The 19,731-nt window shown below is 50.1% G+C and overlaps 1 protein-coding gene across 2 annotated transcripts in view; it reads right to left on the minus strand.

Annotated features, from left to right (window-relative positions):
• PBX1 (PBX homeobox 1) overlaps nucleotides 1–19,341 on the minus strand; it is a 253,995-nt gene extending 234,654 nt beyond the window's left edge. For both annotated transcript variants that reach the window (XM_019660681.1, XM_019660679.1), the window contains exon 1: nucleotides 19,268–19,341. In XM_019660681.1, the coding sequence (XP_019516226.1) occupies nucleotides 19,268–19,316 (49 nt within the window). In that variant the 5' untranslated portion in view covers nucleotides 19,317–19,341. The remainder of the gene's footprint in view (nucleotides 1–19,267) is intronic.
• Nucleotides 19,342–19,731: the final 390 nt, after the last annotated feature.

The raw sequence follows: 19,731 nt of genomic DNA on the forward strand, positions 1-19,731 counted from the left end.
GTTCTCAGAAAACCAAACAAACAAAGATCAACAATTGACACCACAAAAAGGCCGGACAACACGGATTGTGAGGCCACAAACCTGGCTCTTCCTGTGACAAAGGGAGTGCTAGACGCCTAGCCCAGGAAGAGACCGAATCAATCACTCAGCGGACCCCACCCCCCACGCAGACCTGCAGCTGTGAAGACCCCGCAGAGTATAAGCAACTTACCAGGGCACCGTCCCCCTCAGACCCCCGTCCGGAGTTCATTCCAGCAGCACACTCCCTCCGGGGAGCTACGTAGTGCGCTGAGACCAAGGGCTCAGCCCCTGAGACAGATGCGTGCACCTTACCAGGTGCAGCCATCGCAGGGTCCCCTACAGCCTGGCGTGGGGACACCGGGCAGGCGCACACGAACACAGACCGCAGCTGCTCTTCCCCTTGCGGACGTCACATGTGCTCCGTCCTTAGTGGGAGGGTGTGGGTTTGTGAGGTCCACATCCAAGCTTCGTCTCGGTACAAAGCCCTCCGTGGGCAGGCAGTCTGTGTTTCCAAGCCCCCTCTGCGGACAGCGGTCCCAGGGGCCCGTCCCCTGGCCGCAGATGCCCCTCTGCTCTTCTCTGGGCAGGTCCAGCCCCACGCACAGCGCACGCCGCCCAGCTCCGCGTCCCACGAGACCTCCAGGCCTCCGCCAGGTCCTCAGTCGGCAAGCCCTCCCTGCGCCTGCCCACCTGGTTCGATTTTGTAAGCAGTTGGGATTGTGGGTGAGAGAAGAAATCTAACCACCGTGTCACACTTCATCTACAAAAGCATTTTATACCCACATCTCAGCAGAGAGGCACAGCCACCCCGGAGGTGGACGGGGTGTGACCATCAGCCACGTCACAGGTGTGGGGACCACCCGAGTGGCAGGCCTCATGAGCTCCACTCCACAGCGGAACACGCTAGCGCTGTTCCCTGCATCGATCTGCCACTCGGAACGGGCCAGGGGTTTCCCTTCTGTGCTGGGACTGAAGAGGGAAGCCACGTTCACTGAACATTCCTGAGCCGTGTGACGTCACCGGTCCCCACAGGGTGACTGCACACCCGTCACCCAGCACCACTCGCTCCAGGCCTGCGAGGAAGTCACTGTGGGAGTATCTCCTGCAGGTAACACCCTTCGCGCCTCTGAATGCCTGAGAGCGATCACTCCACCAGTGCAAACGCCTCCATAAGAGGTGGATGCTGGGGGCTTTTCCTATCTGATGTGGCTCGTGGGTTTGCCAGTAGGATTCTGAGTGACCGCCTGTATTTATGGTTTGTTCAACATTCTACAGAGTGCTCTGACGTCCAAGGTGCGAGCATAGCACCTACCTCTGCGTGTCCATCACACTGCCAGGCCCCCCAGAGGCGTTTCTCTCTTACCCAGTACCCCAGGAAGACATGTGTTGGGTATCTGAATGAATAAATCAATGTCTACAAGCACTGTTTATTCAAGGGGTGAGACTATAAGGTGAAATATATTCTGTTTATTAATCACACAAAGGAAAGGTGTCCATATGCAAGAAAAAAACTACACATGAGCATAGGATGTAAAAAAAAGGTTTACAAACCCAAATGCAGAAATGTTCTCTGCAAGACACACACTGTTATCAGCTGCCAGGATGCCCAGCTCAGGGCGAGGGTCCTGGCAATGGAGGGGAGCCTCGAACAGCCCACGGTTCTGCTGGGAATGTGGACCAGCCACAGGAAGGAGTCACACAAGGCACTGGTCCCAGGGGCCTCAAGCAAAGCCCAAGGGAGTCTTCAGAGTTTGTACTTAGATGTACTGGTCCTCAAGGGCCCAGGAGCCTCCTCCCAGCTCACTGGGACGTTCCTTGTCTAAGACTCCCCCGCTCCACCACCCAGAAGGCTCACCAGCAAAGCCACTAAAGCACAAGGCTGCTGAAGAGGGAGATGAGGGGAACCCGAGCCTCCCACTCCCCTTCTCTCGGAAGACTCTGAACTGCACGGGGCCTGGGGGAAGGACATCCCCAGGGAGTGACCCTGCAGAGTGACAGCCTGTGGGAGACATCAGAGTCCAACGAGGAACCTTCCCTAAGGGAGGAGGGTGGCGGCCATTCTTTCCTCCCCCCAAAGACAGGCTTGAGTTGCCTGTGCTCACACTGGAGGGGCTCTCACTGGAGGGGAGGGGCTCTCGCTGGAGGGGAGGGGCTCTCACTGGAGGGGAGGGGCTCTCGCTGGAGGGGAGGGGCTCTCGCTGGAGGGGAGGGGCTCTCGCTGGAGGGGAGGGGCTCTCGCTGGAGGGGAGGGGCTCATGCTGGAGGGGAGGACGATGTGTGATGACCCGGGAGCTTCTCCTGCCTCCGGGCCCACAGCCTCTTTCAACCTAAAATCAGAATCTCACTTCCCACTGCTTGATTTGTTCGTGGTGATGACGGTGGTGACGACGATTTAAAGAAGGAATCCTTTTCCAACATTTCTATTTCTTCCTATGGGAGGAAAACTGGGCAAAGAGTCAGCATGAGGAACAGAAAGCTGGCTTAACTCTGGGGAGAGGGCAGAGGAGTCTCTGCAGATGCGGAGAGGCAGGCCCTCTGAGGGTGGGGCCAAAAGGAAGGTGCTGGAACCTGAGCCGCTGACTAAAGAGGCAGCTGCCACTCTCCCCGTGGCCTCTGGCTCTGGAAGGCTGTGTAGCCGGCTTCCTAAGTCTGATTATCACTCATCTTTACACGGTTCTCATGTGTCCTCTGCTGCACGCTCTCCCGCCCCCGTCTGCCCCGCGGAACCCTTCGTGCCCCCACGACCAAGACAGGAATTCAGCCTCCGAGGAGCCATTCAAGGCCTCTCCCACGGCACGGCAGGTCGTTTCCAACCAGAAACCTCTCTCTCTGAGCACCGGCTCTGAAGCTCCGAGCTGGCGTGACTGACACACCTAAACGCTCTCCCATCCGGGCCCCTGTTCTCTGACACATCACAGAGGCACCTCCGTCAGGCTCAGACGCAAATGTGCTCCCAGCAGAGAGCAGAAATCTTAGAAATAACTGCTATAGGTGTTCAGTCTGAAATATAAATAAGTCCAATTCAGATTTAGGTGAATTATCTGCGATTTCCTCTTTCTTTCCCTCCACGGACATTATTAAGCGTCCTATATACACCAAGCACCATGCCCAGCACACAAACAGGACTGAAGCACAGCTCTCCAGGACTTTCCCATCTGGAAGGGAACGCTTCCAGTGTCAGAGCAAACTACATGCATCCTTCTGAAAACGTTTGCAGAGTGCGCACAGTGGGTTAAGCTCCACTTTGTCAGTTTCCAAGTCCCTGAAACCCAAATTAGCCAAACAGGATCACAGCCAGGTGGTCATTGCTCTGTTCACTCTGTATTTTGTACGTCTGTCCCTGGGACAGTGCGTTCTTCCTGGCCTCAGGACCCGTGTCTGGGCACCCGTCACAGGAAAGCTCGTGGTGGACGCCACTCCAGCTGCCCGGGAAAACTGGAACCACAGAGTCAGCCTGTGGAGGCCACCAGGGCACGTCAGGAAGAGCCCATAGGGGGGCCCCCACCCCTCATCCTGGTGACCTGGGATCAGGGAAGTCAGGGTTAGATGCTCAAGGAATGGGACCAAAAAGCCTACCTGCAGGGCAGCTGCCTGTCTCCGCTCCCTCCTGGTTTAAGGGTCCAAACCCCAAACTCCACAGGGAGCAGTTAGCTGTAGTGAGAGTGTAAATTATGCAAACTTGTATCTCAAGGCCTCCCTTACAGAGCACTTATCAAGCTAGAGACCAATGTGGCTGTTACAATGTATCTTTTCCCAGCAGACCATAAGCTCCCTAGGGCAGGGGCTTTTCAATGATCCTTCTTTTTAGTAGCAAGGACTAAATAAATGTTAACAAATGGATTTTTCTCCTTTTTGAATCAACAGGTAAAACAGTGTTTCAATTAAAAAATACATTAACTGAGTATCTACTGTGTGCTGGGCATATAAATCCTGGTTGTTTCCTAGAAATTCCTTAGTCTAATTAGGAAATCAGATCATAAACCAATAAAATTTGGTGAGAGTTGTGGGGAGGATTTATATAAAGGGCAACAAAAATATATAAAGCATATTTTGTTTGTCGTTGATGAGCAGATGTTGCTTAGAAAAACGTCTATCATATCACTTAGCACCTTATTATTGGGAACTATGGAGAAATTTTGCATGGGACCTAGAACAAGGAAAAAAAAAACCTGCTCCCCCTAAATAACTGATTGGTTTTCAATTCTGAATGCTTTGAAATTTGGAACTAATCCTGTTTTCCTTTTTGCTTTTGCTACTAGGAAGCAAAGTCAAATCTACAGCAAACGTGTCTACAGGATCTGGACTGAACAAGACCCAAGAGTCGGGTAGCAATTTCCAGACCAGTGAAAAGACTGGGAAGACCAGGATAAGGGCGGACTCGTGCATTCTGATTCACACACTAATACTCCCTTGCATTTTACTTTTCTACCTGAATGTTCTCTCCTAATTCCCCCACTTAGGTACTACCTCTCTTTGTGTCACTTGTAGCTTTTGGTAACCTGTTCCAATTGTGCTTTGACATGAGATGAATGATGGACAAGATACATAACAGGCTGTGCGGATAAACAGCAGACACTTATACCCCCCACATCGTCATCCCCCAGAAAGGAAACTTCAGAACAGCCACAAGGAAAAACGACAGGAAGCAAATATACACACGGGGGGAATGCTGGCAACAGGTATGGAGCTAGGGCAGTGCGGTTAAATTTCTTCTGTAAAACTGTCTGTACAAAGGTCTTCCTGGGGTTACACTGTTTTCGAAACAATGCATTTAAACACAGGAGAGCTTGTATTCCCTCGCATCACCTGGGAGACATGGTGACAACAGGCCCAGCAAGTGTCACCATCACGGGGACATCATCCCCACCCAAATCCTTTACAGCAGGATGCTCTCTGGGCCGACCCCACCCCCCAGGAGCAGATGTCCCCTCGTCAGCACTGAGAGCACCCACTTCCCAAAAAAAGGAGCCACACGATGGGCCGTTCTGACCAGAGGGGCCTTGTCACCAGAGAGGGAACTGCGGCCTTGTCGGTGAGGCTCCTTCCAGCTACACCCCCGAGAGCCGAGCCTTGTCTGACACCCTGCCTGATGCATGGCCACACACAGGGGACAGGACAGCAGGACCAGGACGGGACGCTGGGCCCCACCTTACGTTCCTGTCACTCTACCAGGATTCTGAGGAGGAGCTAGCAAAGGTCTCACCAACAGACACACACACACACACACACACACACACACACACACACACACACACAGCAGGCAATCAAGCTGTAGGCCACCTATGAAAAGAAGTCACGCTTACTGCCTGAAAGAAATCAGGTAGATTCTACAAAGGTAACAGGTAGAGACCTAGCAAAACTCAGGAAACAGGCCAAGCTGAAGGTCGGACTCATCCCTTTGTGCTGGTGTTTCACAGCCTAGCACAGCCAAGGGACCGTTAAGTTTGTGACCTGAGACACAGCTCCGGAGACAGACAGAGGAAAATGATTTGTTTTCCAGATAACTGAATAGGATCCCCCAGAATTTTCTTGGAAGAATCACCATTTGAAGAGTTGTCTGTCACTCCATGGGAGAGACTACTTTTGTAGGCAAGTCTACATTTAGTCAAACTTCCTCCAGAAAACCTGTCCCAGCTCAGCCTCTCATTAGCCGGGTGACTTTCGAGACGTTCACTCAAGTCCCTGGGTCAGTTTCCTCATCGTCAAACCCGGGCTCACACGGCAGCCGTGCGGCCCTCAGTGGTCTGTGTGCGCGGCCCCTCTGCCTGCGGACGGGGGTTCCTGCCCCCCTGGAAGCAGCGTGTTTTCTGCAGACATGCTCTCTTCAGCCTAAGGTCACCCAGCCCTGCTCTGCTCCCCGCCTGGGGCGCAGGGCACTGTCCCCTGTGAGTCACCTGGGCAGGGTAAACATGAGTATAAGGTAACAGCTGAACCATCTATGAGCACAGCGCCGGCCTCCCTTCCTCGGCTGACGGCCAGGACAGATAGACTGAGCGCCTGTGTGTGCCACGAGGTGGAGAAGCCTCCAGGACTGGCCTGTCCCAGGAACTGGACTGCACCAGCTCCTAGGCCGGCTTGATATAAAGAGACAGCAGCTATTTCCTCACCAGCAGAATGGCCATGACAAGGAGGCCATCCGCAGCATCTCAGAAACCGTAAGGAGGCAGAGCTAACGTCACGAGGCCTCCGGGAGCCTTCAGTCAGCCCAGCATCTCCGACCAGCGGGGACGGGGAGAAGGAAGGTTGCCGTGGACGGGGAGGGTACGAATGTGGAAGATGAAGCTAACCATGAAAATTTAATTTGTTAAAATAATGACTACAGAATGAGGGATAATGCACAAATTGTCTAAATGCATTTATTGAATACATCATCCATGTGTGTATGAATATATATAACTAAGTACATGCCACGATAAAAATGAATTCCAACGTCTAGAAAGCACCGCTGTTTGTCTCCCTGTGGGCGGGAACCCTGGAGCATGGAGGTAAATTTCACACTTCCTCGCAGGTCCCTCAGCACAGGCTGTGGGGCTTAAGCTGCCCAGGTGAGCAAATGTCACAGGATACCTAGTCGGCAGGCGGTAAATTCCAGCCATCCCCGGGAAATGCCAAGTGATCTCAGGTCATGAGGTGGGCAAATAGCAATTTGGGGGTGTGAGGGAGGCCCCAATGGAGGGGGGAAGGGGACAAAGGAGAGAGTGAAGTGGGGGCAGAAAGGACATGAAGCCCTGGGTTACGGGGTTCAGAGGAAGACAAGAAGGCCGAGAGCACCAGGACCCAAACACAGAGCAGCTCTCCAGTTCTCCTGGTGAAAACCAGCACCTGGGACTCAGAGCTGCCTCTGCACAGATGACCAAGCGGCAATGAACTTGGGTCACAATGACCTTCACAGCCACATTCTAAGAAACACAGTGCTGTCATGGGAACAGGGCTTTGGGGGCAGGCAGGTCAGCGCCCATGTCACAAGGAGCATGGCTGTGATTCGAGCCCCTGAGGGGCCATAAGCTCTTTGCGGACCAGGCCACAAGTCACTCTCCACAAGTCCTCCATCTCTTTCCCGACTCCTCATACAGAAAAGGTCCCGGAATATTTGCTAAAGCACCGAGCGGACCGAAACGGAACCTGGACTCTGCCCCGTCATCATGACCTTCAGGAGATCTGAAATGGAAATGTCTAATTGTCCAGGAAAGCTAAACCCAACCGGAACAGGAATCCCTTTTCAACTTCTTCATTTATTCAACCTGTGCGACGTAGCGGTGTCTCCCAACATCTCCAGAATAGATGGCGTTGAAAAATATTCGGTCAGACTTACTTAAAAATAGCCAAGCTTCTATAACCCGCACGTTTGAAGGGCGCAGTTCAGGGGGTGACATGAGTGGTGAGAAGATATATTCCAGTGGAATCTCGACAGGATGACCCATCTCTGCAGACAAATGCCCGAGTGGAAGCCACCATGGGCTGCTTCTGTGACTCCACAATGGCCAGTTCCAAGATACCTCATCCCAAACCCCTCAGAAGGGAGGACTCAAGGCAGTAGATTGGGGGGGGGGGGGAAGGAGGATGTCCAAATCCGGAGGGGACGGAAGCAACTATTTTCATTCTTTATTATCACCCCTGCTGGTCTCATTATCGCTACGCTTACATTTCAGCTGCCACATCTGTAGCAGTCAGAAGTCACATAGTAACATGTGAACTCTCTCAACCTGCACAATAACCCTTCCCTCCTCTCCCGGAGTCACTGGGATGAGAAACTCATCCTGTGAGATTAAGGAAGGGCCCGATCCTTCCTCCGGGGGGATCTCAGGCTGGGCGGGTGGAAATTTACAGAGAAAGAATTCATAGATTTTCAAAGACACGAGGGAGTTCAACCTTTCTGACCTCCAGCTCCCCCACACTGCTTCAATAGGAAGTTTCTGGAGGGTCTGTCGTAGGACCTGGCGGTCGCCCTGTGAGGCTGCAACAGCCATAATAGCAAAGCACAAGAATCCCTTTAAGAATAATAATCACACATCAAGACCATCTTTCCTAGTGGAACTTTCTAAGAAGAAAAATAAAGTGATACGGCTTCGGCCTGAGCACGATGACAGCCCCTTCCTGCCTGGGCTCCAGCAGCCAGGTGGGGGAGGGGACGCAGCTCTGTGTGTGGGGAGGCGGGGCGGCAACTACCCAAATCTATTCTCTGTTTTCCCAAGACTCTTGCAAAAATAAGGCAGCTTGAGGCCCCTTCAGACAGTCCTCTGAGACAAGACAGGCCGCCATAGAAGAAACGAGGCAGGTTTGAGGGCCCCTTTCAACTGTTAAAGAAATCAGGCCACGCTTAACAGGAACAATTGTCAGTGCCGTTTGAAGGCCATCAAGGTTCTCTGGGTTAAAAATCTCCCCAGGGGAAGACAGGGTGCTCAGGGGGAGGCGGGGTGCTCCCAGCAAGAGCTGAGGGACAGAGAGGATGGGAGGGTTTCTGCAGGAACTCCAGACCAGGTCCCTGACTCGTTTCAATACCACCGAGCATGAGCGGGACTATTTACTGGCCAGAGGAAACAGCGCAGGACCCCTCAAGAAAGGAGCTGCACAGACACGCGTGCGCGTGAGCACATACTCACCCAGGTGCTTGCACGCTGCCCCCCGCATCTCACTTCTGTATATACAGCCCCCACCAGGACGTCTGCACTGCACAGGCACTGCACCCCAAAACTGCGGCCTGGACCTGTGCAGGGACAGGCCCCAGGCTGCTCCCTGGGGACAGACCTCGCGCATCGCACCCTCAGGCCGAGGCTGTGATCCCCTGGGGCGGGGTACTTTCCTGCCACCCTGAGGTCAGCCTGGCTGAGGAGCTAGCCCAGGAGCCTTCAAGGAGGGACAGAGCGAAGGCACAGCCAAGCCCCACGTCGAGCACTCAGCCTCCCAGTGCACGCTGGAGGCCTGTGCAGGGTCAGGGGCTGGGGTCTGGGGGGCTCTGGCTGCACCCCTTCTCCATGCCTGAGTGCCTATGCCGCATGCACCAGGCCCATGCTCAGGTCAGCAGCTTGACACAGAGGCCTTGCACTCTCCAGCCCCTCCTCTGCAAGGCAGGTTGTGAGGGTCTCCAGCAAGGCCCCAGCCGGCCAGCCACCAGGGCCAAGCCGGCCTTCACCCTCCTGCCCCAAAGTGGCCTTGCGTCTAAGCCCCAGGCCACGGGGAGCCTCCAGGGTTTCTTAGCATTTTCTCAAGTTCCCAAGGTTTTATTTGGGGGGCGCGTCCCCTGAAACACCTCCCAGACGATTCTGACTTCTCTCCGCCTGATCTGAGCTCCAATCTTCTTTCTTTGCTTGTTGTTTTTCCTTTTCCCCCTCCTTGGCCTCAGGATGAAGCTGCTTTAATTTATTCCTCACACCCTGTGGTTACTTGTCAGCCTTCACCCACATCACCTCCCTGGCACCCACCCAGGCACCCCTCCCCCAGGCCACCTCACAAGGGGTTAGGATTACAGGCACCTTGGAAAGGAGGCCACGCGAAGGACAGTGGGGCCTGTGTTGCCCGCTTTGTTTGTAAGTGTCTGTTCCCGTAAGCGGGCGCAGGGCCCCAGAGCTCGTCACGAAACGCCACAGAAAGGAAGTGCCTCTCTGCCCTCTTAGCCAGAGCAGTTCAGGGCACGCAGGCTGGGAGCACCTTTGGGGCCTGTGAGAGGCTGTTTTTGTTAGGGACAGAAGATTAAGGCAAACTTTCGATTCTCTAGACGATGGTAATTATAAGGAGGATCCTCTTACAGAGTCAACACATCACCTAAAGCCCTCAGTGCGACGCTGGCTCTCAGCCCATCGGCACAGCACCTCCTGGCATTTCCAGCCCTGTCTCGGAGCAGGACTGAGGCTTTCTTCTCACACACACTGGACTGCGCTTTCTCAAGGAAAACCAAACGCCTCTCTAAACACCCTCACTTTACGTTTCCAGGAGCCCCACTGACAGGCAGGTGGGAAGCAGACATTTAGGATTCCAGCAGCGGTAAACAGTGAACAAGTTTCTCAGTGCCAAGGTGAGAACCAAAGCCGAGTTTCCTGACCTCCTGGGCTGCAGCATATAAACTCACAGAGGGATACACTGCAGTCCCAATCCTGCACCCACAAACCTTGTATTTCCCCAAAGCAATTTCCAGCCTACAGCCCAAGAGCTACAAAGGGATAGGAAGCAACAGCATTATTTGCATTCAGCCAGGGAGTCAGCAAGGTGGACGGACGTGGGACTGCCCGACGGGCCCTGTGATGTGATGCTGAAAGCTTCAATTTAAAAAAAGAGGACAAATTGCTAAGTTTTTGCCCTTCCATTCGCTTCCTCCAATTCGCCTTGACGGCCGGAGGTAGCTTTCACCCTGCTGTACCCAGGGTTACACGACTGCTTGGGAAAGAGAATCGAGGAGCCACCGGGCAGATGAGAGCTGCCCCCATGAGGAACAAGTTTCCTTTTCTAAGCCCCCACCCCCACCCCGGCGGAGCCTGGCCTTGGCAGGGACCATGCTGGGCTCATGACACACAGAATGTGGGTCACATTAGACGCCCCAGAGATGCCCACTGTGTGGATGTGGAAACCTGAGACCACGAGGTTAAATGGCATTCTCAAAATAACATGTGAACTGGGAAGCTGGCAGCAGTGTCCGGCCTCGGCCTCCAGACTTGGGGTCCAGCAAACTGTGGTCACACCATGGAGTCCCCATACTTGTTCCACAGTTTCTAGCTGTAGAAAACAGGGTGGCTCTGCCACCCAGTCATGGTATTTTAGGGAGCACTTCAGATTTTGTTGAGAAGAAAACAAAGCTTAATGCAAGGCATTAGGGGAAGAAAGAAGTATAAGAGAGGGGAGTCCAAGCAGTGGACGGTCCCTCCCAGAAAGAGATGCCTCTCACATGCTTCTTCCAAATGCCACCAAACTAGCAGGTCACGTCTGAGTACGGAACAACCATGTGTGTCTTCCTCAGAGGGTAAAAACAGCGCCAAAAAAGAACAAAATAAATCTTTATGCCAAAACAGCTGTGGCGTGGCCATGCCGTCCGGCAAGGTGGACGTGACCCACACGTGGCTGTGGGGCACTTGACATGTGGCTCGTTCAAGGTGACGGTGAGTGCAAAATACACAATGGATTGCAAAGCCTCAGGACCAAAAAAATATGTCTCAGGACCAAAAAAATAAAGTGTTTATGTTGATCACACATTGAAATGTTTCAGATATCTTTGGATTTCAATGCACTGTATCATTAAAATTAATTTCAGGTTGTTTCTCTTTACATTTTTTTAAACGGGCTACTAGAAATTGGAAACATTAAATTTAAAATGACGAGTGTGTTCACAGAGCAGCCCTGTTCGAGTCTCTCCCTAGAAGTGGAGGCTTGAAGAGGGGACACGCTGGAAAGCGGGGCTAGCTTCCATGGAGCTCTGCCCTCCCGTGTACACAGCCATTTAAGGCATCTAACGCGGGGTCAGGAAGCACTCGGTGGGCCTGAGAGTCGGCCAGGGCTGACAGAAAACCAACCTGGACAGACAGAGCCAAGCCATTGACAGGTGAGGTCAGCTCTCTGCTGTGTGGTTTCTGAAAAATTATAATATTTGCCATATACTGAGCAAACTCTAGAAACTCTGAGCTTTATATTCCTGTCTTGTGTGGCCCCTTCAGCACCCCGATGGGGTATCTTTCCTGCCCATATGAGGAAACTGAAGCTCTGAAATCCAATCACTGATTTGTGTCACATAACAAGCCAGGATTTGAACCCAGGACACTTTTCCTCAGAGTCCACGCTACTTGTCCCATCTCTGTAGCAATGCCTTCCTCTGAGGAGCCTGGGGTTCCACAGCAGAGATTCATTCTTCCAGCTGAGTTTTTTCCTCTTCATAATGCAAATAGCAGAGAGGAGTTTCACGTAAATCCTGGTCAGGCACACTTCAAGCCAAATACATTTATCAGAATATTTTCTTCTTAGAGTAGGTGTTGGTCAAAGAAGACAAAAAAGGACAGTCAAGCCCTGAACATGGAGGCGAGGAAAAGTCGCTGATTGGAGAAAAAGGTTGAAAACCTGAAATGCTGGGGTGCTGAAGGCCAGCCTGGGTGTCACTTACCCTATGGCTTCAGAGCACACATGCCACAGCCGCCTGACCGCACAGCGGGGCAGCTCCTCAAAACGCTAAACACAGATTAGCCCACGATCCTGCAAATCCACTCCTAGGCATACACCCAGAGAAATAAACACACGTCCGTGCAAAACTGGTGTGCAATCATCCACAGCAACACCCACATACAGAAACCACCTAAATGTCCACCAACTGACGGACAGATAAACAAAAAGGGGTCCGGCCACAGCATGGAGTATTATCCAGTCATAAAAAGGGAGGAGGTGCTGACACAGGCTGCTGCACGGATGAACCCTGAAAACACTGTGCTGTGTGAAAGAAGCCAGTAACAAACCACATGGCGTGTGGGTCCATGTATGTGAAAATACCCAGAACAGGCAAATCCACAGAGACGGAGATTAGACATCACTGAGGGCTGGGCTGAGGGAGATATACAAGCTGACGGGTGACGGGTGCTGGGTTTTGGGAGGGTGCAAAAATATTCTAAATTTAGATGGTGGGGATGGTTGCACAATTTTGTGAATATACTAAAACCACTGGACTGTACACTTAAAATGGGTGAATTGCATGATCTATGAAATAGATCTTGAGAAAGCTATAAAACAAGAAACCTACTATGCATTAAGGGTGATATTATGACAAAGACAACGGTTTTCCTAAACAAGGAACATATTAGGAAGACAGCAGAGGGGTGGTTGCCCTGAACACACTCTTCTTGCCTTGAAACTTTGAGTTGAATGGATGTGCCTGTGCGTTTTCAGAGGGAAAATATTTCTAACTGTGATTACATAATATCTCCAGTTGCTGATACTAAGAAAACACCACCCCAAATGTACACAAGTCTCGCTTTTTAGGGGGTTGGTGTCCAGTGTGCGGACAATTAAAAACCTCTGTCTTTCTTCTTATCCCCCCGCCCACCCCCCACTTCTTCCAACCGGGTGCCAGCTTTGTGGCCAGAGATAGCTCATTCTCACTTTGAGAGAATGGCAAGAGAAACAAAAGAAAGCCAATCTTAAATTCAGCAATTTTGGTCTCTTTTCAGCACAGAATCACAGAGTCTTGGAACTGGCTTGGTCTTTAGGGACCATCTGGTACAAGCCTCTCCTTCTTCATACAAGAAAACGGGGCCAGAAATAATCAAAGCTAACAGTTACTGACTGTTTACTCTGTACCAGGCACTGTAATTTACATATATTACCTCATGTAAGTCTAACCACCCTCTAAGAGAGATGCCGTTATTCTCTTCATTTGCTAGGTGAGGAAAATGGGGTACAGAGAGTGTCAGTAACTGGAATAAGGTCACACAGCAAAAAGCGGGAGATGGGTGATGCCCGCCCAGGCTTCGGCGGCCCAGCCCTTACCTGCTCTAGTTTCTCCTAGAATCACGTAAGCAACTTGCCCGTCACCCTGCACCTATTATGTGGCAGCTCCAGAACGAGCCCAGGTGTGATGCACCCACCCCAGCGCCCACTAGTGACAAACGTGTCAGTGGGAGATATGGGTGAAGCCATGACCTAAACCAAAAAGGATAACTTTGTCCACCATTGTAATCTTGATCTCCACCAATAACTGAGAGACTGAAACGGAGCTGTCAGAGGTAAGAAGGCCTACCAGGGAGTCACTCCTGACCTTATTCTGCCATAAAGGGGGACAGGCTTTGAGCTTATGACAGTCTATACCCGCACTTTTTTTTTTGGAAATCACCCTGCCAAGTTCTGAGAAGTGACATCTCTAAGATGCAGACAGGGCAAAAGATTCAACCTGCGAAGCCTCCACACAAGACACCACGGACCGCCCATTACTCCACGAGGGACCAGTGGATGCAAGTCGTTGGCCCGAAAGAGTTAACACATGACGTCCGATGAGATGGAACGGGAGATGAGTCCTGAGATAATTTATTATAGAAACTAAAGCATCTTTTATTATACAGCCCAGAGAGTGCAAAGCGCTTTGCAAACAACTCATTAATCCAGCCCTGATTTTATTTATCAATCACGGCCTCTCTTACACCTCAGCATACCTTCTCAGGGCTGGAACCAGCATCGTACAACTCCCCAGCCCGGGCTGAAACAACAGTGCAATGGACGGGTGCCCCAGGGTCAGGTGACAGTGAGTGGCAGCTGTCTGCAGAGCTGGAACTGGGACACTGCCTCTGTCATGTGCTGTTGGGGGTACATTTTCTTTTTTAATAAAAAGGAAAAGGAAATTTAGATTCACATCATCAAGTTCAAAGCATTATAGCACCCATCTAGAAGAGGTCTAAAACCAGCATCAAGGTTAAGTTTTTCTAAAGCATATGTGTAAAAACTGTATCTCAAAAGAAACCAGAGTTGTGCATCACGTTAAAATTAAAATGCCTCCCTAGTTAAGTAGGTTCACTATCTAAGTTTTGGGTTGTTTGCTTGTTTGGGGGTATGTTTTGTAATCTTGCCCACAACAAGCACCAGAAGTTCATGTATGTCAGGAGAAAAAGTGTGACAGGGCGCAACCAGCAGTGAACAACACACAGGCAGGCATGCGTGACCCCCCTCCGCCCCCCACCCCGGAAACCCACACCTCCTCCCCCCAGCTCCCGACACCCACATTCCTGGGTCACAAGTCTCTCTCTGAGCTTTCCCTCTCACCCATCCCCTTCCAGCTTCCTTGGTTTAGCCTAAATCTAAATAGATATCCCTATTGTTAGAAGAAGTGACACCAAATTTCCAAAAAGCCTCTTCTGTTATGTTTGACCCAGCTGCCCTTTGCACCCTCATCCCCGCCTCTCAGATGCCAGGATTTGTCTACAAATCGATTACGCAAAAGTGACTGGACATGAGGGACACATCGCCCCATGAGCTCAGACCGCACGCCCAGAAGCCTGGGGGTCGATGTCCAGGTCACAATAAATGGCACACAGTGTGACCACAATACTGCTGCCTCCCATGTTGCTGAGCCCCAGACGCGGCGGCAGGGAGCACGCTGTGGCTCCCCGACCTTGGCTTTGCTCCCCTTCTCTCTATCTCAGCCCCTTGGGGAAAAAACACACACAAATCCTTGAATTCTCTCATCAGCAAGAAAAAGGGTTTGCATTTGCCTGCTGCAGATGAACTTCTGTGAAGTCACTCCTGCCACTTGCACTCTGAGGGGAATCTGATCAGAGGCAGCTCGAAATTATCTGAAATTATTTCAGCCCTGTTCTCTGCTCAAGGCCTGACACGATCGGAATCATTTCCCTGCACTACACAGGGTCCTTCATAGCGCCTACATATAACACACACATGTGTCTACACGTGCACGCGTGTGCATATGCACACGCGTGCTCATAAGGAGAGGAGTAGACACCGCGTAATGTAATTGCTGTATTAAAAAGAAGTGGCAGGTGAGAATAATAAGGGAGGTGTCAAAAGTGAAATACAGTAGTAGACTTAAAAAAAAAAAACTACAGTTCTGTGATGGGGGTGTTAATTGAACACAGAGAAAAAAGAACAGAGAGAGAACAAAAGGGTGTTAAGGGAGCAAAAAGTAATTTTTTTAACCTCCTTCAGCGACTTGATTTGCGTTAACTTCAGTGCAGATGAGGCACAGAAGGAGAGCTGGAAAGCGCCATCTATAGCTATGATGCTCTGGAATGAAAAGCCAGTCACCACAATCACAGCTATTCACCATTATCTATAAATATCCTCCTCAGTAAATGGCACCCAACATTTTCTGGGTTTTCCTAATTTTTAAACCTGCATGATGTTTGACACAGAAGTAAAAAGGGGGGGGGGGGAAATCAAGAGATGTTTTAAAAGACACTCAAGGTCTTTTTAAGAAAGGCAATCTTTGACTTTTTTTCTCCTTCTCTTCTATCCCATCAACCCGCTACCTCCGCATATACACATATGTAAAATGCAGCCCAGTGCTAACATGTCAGAAGACAAGAAACAGTTCCTAAAAAACAAAGAAAGTGACATATTAAAAGGTCCCAAACTCTCTGTTCCCAGAGGAGCAGGCAGATAAAAGCCACTTCTGAAATACACGCTGCTGCAAACGCACACGGGTTTTTTCCTGCTGCTGTTTGAGATTTGCTGGCCGAGCATTTTGTCGGCATGCTTTCTTCTTAGCATTTATTTTAAAAAGCAAAAAGGTAGCAAATAAAGGCTTCCCCACGCTCTGAAGCAAGAAGACGCATGGGTTCTTTTTTTTTTTTTTTAATACCCCCACAGTAATTTCTGACTTAAACACCTATCAATCAACTGTAATGTAGCCGGCGCTGCCTACTTTGGCTGCTGTGCGCCTGTGTTTCCTTCAAGTTCCGAAAGGTTTGGGGAGACAGTCTTAGCTGGGTTTCCTACTTATTTTGAGTTTTACAACAAAAATCAGTAACAAAAGCAAAAACAGCAAATGGATGCAATGCCCATCCTCCTCTCAGTCCTGCCTGCCTTATGCAGACCTAGGGGAGCCAAACGCATGAACTTCCAGTGAGAATACAAACAAACAAACAAAGCCCACCCTAAACCAAGCACCCTCCACAAGGCTTCAGATGGAAGCCCCAAAATACTCATGAAATGTGTGTGTGTTTGGGGGGTGGGCAGGGGAAGGCTGGAAGTAACAACACAATGAAGGAATGTATGTGAACTGACCATCCAAACCACCTTTTCACTCACTCTGTATCAAGAGAAAAAAAAAAAAAAAGAAAAGAAAAGAAAGCTCCTGCAACTTTACACTTGGTGTGTCTCAAGCACATCGACCTGAAGGCATGCTGGCTGGCACAGGACCAGGCTCGAGCAGAGCCTGAGCAACAAGGGACGGAACTCTGGAATCAAAGGGCTCTTTCCACCACCACACTGCCTCCCACCCTGACAGGACACTCAGCATTCCAGGGGAGGTTTCTTCCCTACCCTCGTCCTGCTAACACACAAGCTGAAGAGCAAGAGGGAAGTAAGTAGGCTCCTTTTTATCTTTTCTTTTTTTTAACTTTCTCCCACAGATGCCCTCTCAGTCCAAAACTCGTGTGTGTGTGTGTGTGTGTGTGTGTGTGTGTGTGTGTGTGCATGCGTTTCCCCTTTAATACGGGGGGCAGTAATCCTTGTCATTTTCAATGTACAGTACATGTACTTGTACATGACAAAGTACTTTTAAATACATTATTCTAGAGACAACACACAGAACCTTATTTACAGTTTTAAAAACCTCCAAATATCAATGTCATTAAATGACAGAAAATTAAAACATAAATATATATATGTATATATATATATATATATATACATATATATATTCCAACAATAACTTACAGCGTCAGTGTGTTATTTTGACCAATACGACGGCTTCGAAGCACCATGTTTAGCCAGTGGGACTAAGGCGCAAGCTCTCTGACCCGCACAGGAAGCAGGTCATTCTTCTGGCCCCCCACTCTGACCCCCGGCTCAGCGGGCCTTAATTAGAAGACTGGCATTTAACACTTTGGCCCAAACATACAGTTAAGTGCCCTGATGAGCTCCCTTTCAATAAAAACCTGATAAAGTGTCCTCAAACACAGAGTCCCTGTAGCCCGGATTATCAATATGTCTTTACATCTTGATTCTACATTTTATGAATCGAGGTCCGCAGGGCACACACTAGATTAGAAACAAATTTCAACAAACCCAATAGTCAGAGTAAATAAGCATCAAGATCACAAAAGAAAACGAAAAGAAAGAAAAAAGGAGAGAAGCACAAAATGTCTATATGCACTTAGGTTTCCTGCTGAGCTAATAGGAGAAAAACAAAACAAAACAAAACAAACCTAAAACTAAAAAGTGTGACAAACTGAACGAGTGCTTTGATATTCGTACGCACCACCCATAAATCTCTCAAAAGGGGTCTCACAGCTAAAATAATGCAATTATCAGCTTCGCAGTGAAGTTAGGTTCAGGCCAGGGCACCTGGGGCACCCACCGGACGGTCCCAGCCTTGCTGCTCAGGTGCTTCGTCTAGGATGCCATGCCCGGAGCAAATAACATCCAACAAAGCAGCTGCTTACTAATTTTACACACAATCCAAGCCCCAAGTAATTACGTAGTCCATCAACGGTCACATCTTGAAACTATTTATTTTTTAAAAGAGAAACACACAGAGAGGGCTCTCAAATAGAAAGCCACCCTGTGTGCTCTCCACACCCCACCCCCACCCCCATTTTATGTGTAACTATCAATGTATATCAACCGGGCATGCAATCATATTTATTGTCACTTTCAGTCATGTCATGCCCTTGCTTATGTGGTTTAGATATGAATTATTGACTGTTACGCTCCTTGTTGTAAAAAATAAATAAATAAATGGGGTGTCAGGTACTTTGCTCAGAGGCCGGCGGAAGCGCCTGCTTCATAGGACCGCCCCTCGTTCTCCCTGGTCCCTGACACCCTGGCTTCAGAGTGCCTCCTCAACTCTGTCTTGACCCAAGACAGAGATTCACCCACTTCGGGGCGTCAAGGCTTCCAGTCAACAACAGGCGGATGCTGTCGCATGGCCTTTGTGGAGCATCTGTTAAGAACACCTCTGACGGATGGCTGCTATTTTTTAATTGTTGCTTTAAAATTTCAGTGCCCTCCTGGGATGTGTTATGGTGCCTAGAAAGTAGAAAAACACCCAAAAGAGTGATCTCATGGTGCTGCGTTCCCCTAAAGGCACGGGTTGTCCCTGGTAGGAATCCATGGGATGCCCAGGCCCCCGTGCCCTGCTGTGTAGGGCTGCCTGCACGTCCCAGAGGAGTTGACAACACCGGCAGAGCTGCTGCACGGAATTACAAGCAAAAAGGAAAGGAAGCTTTAAACAACTCCCCCAGAACCAGTGTTTCAAAGATGGCCCGAACCTATCCCTTCAGGAAATGGACTTTTACTTTCACATGTTCCCCGCAAAGGCACATCATTCCATAAATGTCCCTGCAGAGCTGCTCCATGGGCCCCAGTTCCACAGAGGCCGAGAACAGGCTTAAGGACAATCAGCCAGCAATGCCTGCTAAGAACTGCCCAGGACACTTGGTGCCTCGTGTCCGGGAAGCAGACCACTGGGACGCCCTACTGGATGGCGCACATGATCAATCTTGACAGTACTTCCATTCTGCAATTTTAATATTTAAATAATGGGTTCCTGATTGCTGGTTAAGCGACTCAATTGGCCAAAGAAAATGCTTAAGTGTCGGAATCTCAGTCCTACCTGTTTTTTCTTTGATTTCGCACAGCACATTAAACAAGGCGGGCTTCATCCGGTGGCAGTTTAAAGCATGTTTTCTGCAAGAAAAAAACAACATCATAGCTTGAGGTGGACTTCAAGATCAAACTGCTGATAATGCATGAGGAGAAAAAAAAACTCAACATTTAGCCAAAATGATAGACCAAGCCTAAGTCTGGGGCCTGCTTCGGTTGCTTCATGGCTTACCATAGACAGCCCGCCACAGAAAAGAAATCATGTTAATTAGCAGGGAGAGAGTAGGGGTTTAACTACAGAACAGAACTAACGCCAATTACACCCAGTTAGGCAGAGCTGTTTTGTTTTTTTATTCAAGTACTTGAATCAAAGTGGAATTCCTAAACCAATAATCATATCAGGGTAGTGGATACAGCATAGCCAACAGCACGGGTTAACAGTTCTATACAATCCATGCCACCATCACCGTCTAG

Source organism: Hipposideros armiger, unplaced genomic scaffold (assembly GCF_001890085.2).
Source record: "Hipposideros armiger isolate ML-2016 unplaced genomic scaffold, ASM189008v1 scaffold_324, whole genome shotgun sequence".
Classification (NCBI taxonomy): Eukaryota; Metazoa; Chordata; class Mammalia; order Chiroptera; family Hipposideridae; genus Hipposideros; species Hipposideros armiger.